General features: G+C 42.0%; 1 protein-coding gene across 1 annotated transcript; it reads right to left on the bottom strand.

The window, feature by feature from the left end:
- Positions 1-1,233: 1,233 nt before the first annotated feature.
- Positions 1,234-5,177, bottom strand: il17c (interleukin 17c). The gene is made up of 3 exons (XM_086109457.1): positions 4,653-5,177; positions 4,352-4,581; positions 1,234-1,925 (listed from the first exon to the last, which is right to left on the bottom strand). Exons 1-3 carry the CDS (start codon positions 4,749-4,751, stop codon positions 1,679-1,681), a joined length of 576 nt encoding a protein of 191 aa, XP_085965583.1. The 5' UTR covers positions 4,752-5,177; the 3' UTR covers positions 1,234-1,678.
- Between the last annotated feature and the right edge of the window lie 1,224 nt (positions 5,178-6,401).

The raw sequence follows: 6,401 nt of genomic DNA, 5'->3' as shown, positions 1-6,401 counted from the left end.
GCCTCTGTAAAAGAGCGCAGGGGTACAAGACTGACCTGCCTGCAGTCCAGACCTGTATTCCATTCAAATTTTGTGGCGCATAAGGAATCGTAAAAAGATTTCCTGGACTGTTGAACAGCTGAAGCTGTACGTCAAACAAGAATTCCACCACTAAAGCTTCGGCGATTAGTTCTCCTCCGTTTCCAAACATTTATTGAATGTTGTTAAAACAAAAGGTGATGTAACAAATTCTGTAAACATGACTCTGTCCCAGCTTTTTTGGAACGTGTTGCAGCCATAAAATTCAAAGTCAATGTTTATTCGCTAAAGACAATAAAGTTGATCAGTTTGAACATTAACTATCATGTCTTTGTTGTGTATTCAATTAAATATAGGTTGAACGTGAATTGTAAACCATTGTTGTCAGGTTTATCAATGAGACATTAATGAAACACCATAGAATGAGTGAGAGAAAGAATGACACCATTTTTTCTCAAGGGGGAATGTGAAGAAGCAGTTGTGGTTCTCGCCAACATTGCCCAAACTGATTCTCCGTGAACACCCTCCTTGGCTGGTCCAAGGTTGGAGACACGTGAATGTGTTTGACTATGTGTGTGTATATGTCGGTGTGAAGTTACCCAGTACATGTGTGAAAGCATCGGCAACAGTGAAAGTATTTGCAACACGTCAAGTGATATTTTGAGCATGACTCTGGAGACTTTATTCCTCTTTCCTAATTCTTATTTGAAAGAGAAGTGTATCTTTTGAGCAAGGATTTTTTTTTCATTGCACACAGCTAGCAAAACATTCATTAATAAGAGAAGAAGTATGTGTGTCGGGAATGTATGATAACTAAAACATATAATTATTCCTTCAATTGTATTCTGTTTTTACTTATGTTCGATACAATGTCCCAAGGTGATGGGGATTGGGGATTGCAGCTACAAAGGAGCTTAACTGTATGGGAACGGCTGCAGTGCACTTTCACATAAGGGGAAATTGCAACGGCAATTAAAGAGGGAAGGGTGACTTGTGGCTTTTGTATTTCTTGTACGGCGTCACATCTTATCCCGATTGTGCAAAGTGTCATTGTTGCTTATGGCGTGAATGATGAGAAATTTTGAGGAGCTACAGGACAGGTTGTTAATACTGTGAATGCATTTACAGTCTACGTCATGAGTATCGACAGTCAATACACAATGAAAACGTCATCATAACGTTTAATTTGGTTGAAGCTAACCATACAATTCCTGTTGACTGGATCAAGTCCCACTGGGACAATATGAACACCATATCAGCATCGATACATAAATTCACCGGCTTCAAAAGTCAGATCTTCTTCATTCACTCCCAAATCATCTAAACCTTGCGGAAAAGATCAAATGAGTCCAGTATACTGTATGTTACAATATTAGAACATCTTCATGAAAAACAGTGTTTTCGAAATATCTGGTGTACTTAAGAGACAAAATGCAGCTCTGTAAACATGAAAAATAAATAAATAAATAGTGTCAAATAAATAAAGGCTTGTTCAGCTTTGAGCCTCTTAAGTCTGACTGAATTGTGGCAAAAAAAAAAAAAAAAGAAGTAAATGATCAACTCTCATTGTTCTGGCATATGCCGCCATTCAAATGATCCTGACGTCCACAATCCAGGCAGAGATCAAAGTCGACCTTGCAAGAAGTGTGCCAAGTGGTGATTACACAAGATGGGGTCTAGCACAGGTGCAACCCACCGTCACAACCACCGAGACCGGCTTCAAGTAATACTTTTGCCCGTCAGTGCAGCGCTCCCGCTTGAGAAACACTCTGGTCTGGGTGAGGGGAACCGAGTTGTAGTCGTGGCTCAGCTCGGGGGTCCCTTGGTTCTTGATCATGATGCACCCGGAGCACAGACACTGAGCTTCAACGTAAGTGGACGGGTAGTGGTCCTTCATGGGTTTCCATCTGGAGAAAAACGGCACAGCAAGGTGAGCGATGATGATGAAGCCATCGCTGCTAATCAGAATCAGAATCATCTTTATTGGCCAAGTATGTAGAACACACAAGGAATTTGTCTCCGGTAGTCCAGGCTACCCTAGTATCATCAATAACAAGCAACTACGATAAACAAGGACAGGACAAATAGGTATGAAAAGACATTCCGTAATGTACGGGTAACGTTGTGCGGTGGTTCCACCCAATGATAGGTGCGAGACAATGTGCAAAGTATCAAGCAGAGCTAAAGTGATCAGTGGTTGAATACAATACTAGAATAGTTGGTGGAGAAAATCATTGCACCATTTTAAAGTGACCAGTAGCAATATTTGTGCAACATCTTTAAGTGTGTAATTGTCCAGATGTCCTTGAGTGCTTCAAAGTGTCTGGTGCTGTGGAATAGAGATCAGTGACAATTGTTCAAGTCAGAACACAGCTGGAGCTACAGTGATTATTGTGGGAATGCTGTGCCGCAGGGGTGTGCAAAATTGCAAAGAGGCACTATACAGGTAGATTTGGGTTGCTGTTTAGGGAGTTAATGTCTGGAGGGAAGAAGCTGTTTGAATGTCTGCTGGATTTAGTGCGCATGGATCGGTAGCGCTTGGCTGTGTGTGTGTGTGTGTGTGTGTGTGTGTGTGTGTGTGTATATATATATAAATGCATTCATGGAAGATATATATATATATATACACACACACACACACACATATATATCTATATATATATAGATAGATAGATAGATAGATAGATAGCTGTATATGCACACACACACACACACACAATATTAGTTAATCTGTCATCCTCACTCATGTTTTTGAAATCATATTTTGGCCGAAATTGGCAATGTGCTTTCGAGTTGGGCTCGTTCCATTTCGTCTGGTGAGCATTCCCCACCTGTTGTTTAACTGTAGTATCTGTGATCGCGTTTGACTGATGACAAATGAAACGCAAGTTGCGGGATGATGAAAGCCTGGGAATGCCGCCATGACACAGCATGACACAATTTTGCTAGGCAATACATTGCGTCAGGTTGCAAGTCCTTTTCATTGCTGAGCGGGACTTTCCCTTTGGGTGATCACACGAACGCGTCATAATGGCGAGAGAGTGATACCAGAGGCTCGAGAGCAAAAGAACAATTAAAAGTGATGACACCGAGAATCGCACGACAGAAACAAGTGACATCAGTCTGTCATTTTGTCATCGCGCGAGGTGAGTAAATAAAAACATGAGGTAATGTTTTGGATTTTCTTTGTTTTGAGGACGCGGGGAAAGACGTTTCAAACACCAGCATTCTTCCGCCAAGGGTAAAACACGTGTCACTTCAGGAAATCTGGCATGGAATGGATAATCTAATAAACAACAGAACTCACAAACATTTACGGCTACTCAGCTTTCAAGACGAATTGCATGAATACGGTAACTTCAAATCTTGAAAGGTGAACTTAATTAACCTTCTCGAAACTATTGAATGTCCAACTATTTTTTAATGCTTCGCTATTATTATTATTATTATTATTATTATTGAACTTGCTATGCTTTGACAAGGAGTAGAATGGCAAAATTCATTTCTCAGGTCAGGACGTTCACCTCGATGACTTTCTGTGACTCTTCCAGTCTCGCTGTATTAACTTGTTGACGAGACTGACTCTGACCTATGAAAACACCCTGTTTGAAGCCTTGCAATGCCGAGGGAGTCTTGAGCAATTGTTAGGGTGTCGTCTTTGTCTGATGGTGTCAAACGGTCAAGATGATGATGAAGAAAATGGCTCAAATATTACTTTTGATATAGCCAGGAACCATTGACTGTACATTTGCATTCAAAAGACTGAATCAAGTAATATTCTACTCGGCGCTACACCGTAGTTCAGGGGTGCTATACACCTGCCACGAATCTGTGGAGCCCTTCCAGCATTTTATTTGACATCTTAAAATATTAAAATTTTAGCCCTGGAGAACCCACGGGGTCAAATTTGGCCCCTATGAATTCTGCTACTCAAATGCTACCCTTAAATCCCAAAGGGTCAAATTTGGCCCTAATTCTAAATTAGGATTAAAGCATTGAATAAACATATATTTTGGTGTTCAGTGAACATATAGCAGTCATTTAATGTATAATTCATCATTTTCCAAAGAACAAAAGGGTTATTGGGTTCTCCAGGGTTAGAATATTTTTTTCAGCAACCAACCGCATTTCGGTCAAGTGCCTGATTCTACTGTAGTTCTACCAAATGTATTTTCTGTTCAGACACTGCTGTCATTTTATTTGATTTGCGTTAACGTAACCCTTAATTTATCCAGCTAAGACAATTAAGAGCTGATTCCGGGTCTCATTTGCAATGCGGTCTTTTCTACAGGACTGGCTCACGCACGCAGATAAGGATGACGAACATACTTACACATATCTCCAGGGAGACAGGGACCTCTGCTCCAGGTCCCAAGGCATGAAGAGGTCCAGGGGGCACGTCAAGGTGGAGTCGTGGGCCACCGCCCCCCGAGGCTCCGGAGGCTGCGGGTAGTGACTCGCCAGCTTCCTGTGGGCCACCTTGCTCAGCTCCTGCTCCTCGTAGCAGCGGTTGAGGTTGGACGTCCACGCGGGCCCCACCATGAGGACCACTATGGCCATCAACTGTGGGGGATGCAGACCGGCTTAGAAGCAAGACCGGAAACGGGACGGCCAACTGACGTGCACTCACTCACCTGAGTCAGTCCACCCATCTCTCGTGGTTCGCCTCGTCTGCTGTGTGTTGCCGGCAGACATGCTCGAGTCTTTATTAGACTGGGAAGTCTCGTTGGCATGAGGAAATGGTAAGATGGAAACGCTGCTCTGAGAGGAGTTTGGGTAACTTCCAACTTCCACGCACACACCCCCACGGCGAGCCCGCGGTTGTGTATATTTGCAGGTGAGATCACGTGATTGTCTATTTTTAGCTCATGGCTACCTTTTTTAATTGTTCAACAAATACAGAAGACAATGTCCAAGATGACGCAATATTACGTCACGAAGCGTGCGCTTTATTACTCAACAAAGTACTGTTTAACCAGCGCATATGTGAGGGAGGATGTGGCAAGGAGGAGCGCGTCGCTTTTTGAATGCGTCGATGATAGTTTGACCGCTTTTTTCTCCTATTAATATGTCCCTTGCAGTGATGAATAAAATCAATGAACGATAGGAACATTTTAGGTCAAGGTAAGGATAGGGTTTATGCTCCAGTATAAGTGAGAGCAAATTTCAGACAGAACTCCCAACTTGTAAAATTGCTTGTCCACTGACTGTGCTTACCTGTCAATCAAATCAAACCTCACTTCAAAACCTTGGCAAAATGGATGCCATCATATTTCTCATGCCTGCTCCATGTTTGAGTCGCAAAAATGTCTGCTTAAAGTCCTACCGGTTGAAGCCCCCCCCCCCCCTCCAAACGACCGCTGTCACATCAGATTTTTTACATCTCTTACCTCGCTTTTCCACTTTTTCTCAACGAAACGTGCACACTCGCGTTCGAGGCGCTGTCAAGCAGCCACGTTAGTCCTAAACGCCAGTCTACACGCTGGCTTTGAAGGCTGACAATTAACAAAAAATAAAAAATCCCCTCTCATTGCTATTACACCTTCACCGCCGACAATGAGGTGCTCTCAAACGTCATGCCAGCACATTCTGTTAAGGCAGTGGTTCTCAATTATTTTCTGTCATGCCCCCCCTAGGAAGAGGAAAACATCTCGTGACCCCCTCCCCCCGCACGACTATAAATAGTATCATTTGTCTATAAAATAGTAAAAGTACACCTTTGAATAACACTGTATCCTTATTAACGTATAAGAGAATAAAAAAGAAAGAAATACAGACTAACTTACAACAAAGAATAGCTTTTGTAACTGGAACAGAAAAGATTTAAAGTGCATCTGAAATTCAAAAATTACATCCATCCATCCATTTTCCGAACCGCTTGATCCTCACTAGGGTCGCGGGGGGTGCTGGAGCCTATCCCAGCCGTCTCCGGGCAGTAGGCGGGGGACACCCTGAATCAGTTGCCAGCCAATCGCAGGGCTCAAAAATTACATTCAATCCTTAATTTAATGATAAATATTTTTTGACTGACCATGTCAAACCATACGATACTGAAAAATAAAATTACATAAAATCAATAACTAATAATGCATTCAAACTAATCACCAACATTATCTCGGGAGCACAATATTAAAAAAAAACTTTAACCAGCAAAACAAAAATATATAAAATGATTTGTGTTTTTTTTTTTGTTTTGTTTTTTTAAAATCAAAGACGATGTCTGGATTAATGGCTACAATGAGCACGTTTTGCGAGGTTTGAAGCAGGAACTCTCGGCTCCTGCTCAATGTGTAGCCGGGACCTGTATTTCAGTTGACTGAATTAGCAGTCACAAAGGGCATGATTGTTGGCAATATTCGGCACGTTTTTGCTGGAAAAATAAA

Source organism: Hippocampus guttulatus, chromosome 4 (genome assembly GCF_054856545.1).
Source record: "Hippocampus guttulatus isolate MCC_2025c chromosome 4, RoL_Hgut_1.0, whole genome shotgun sequence".
Taxonomy (NCBI): Eukaryota; Metazoa; Chordata; class Actinopteri; order Syngnathiformes; family Syngnathidae; genus Hippocampus; species Hippocampus guttulatus.
This window is presented reverse-complemented; position numbering and strand designations above follow the sequence as displayed.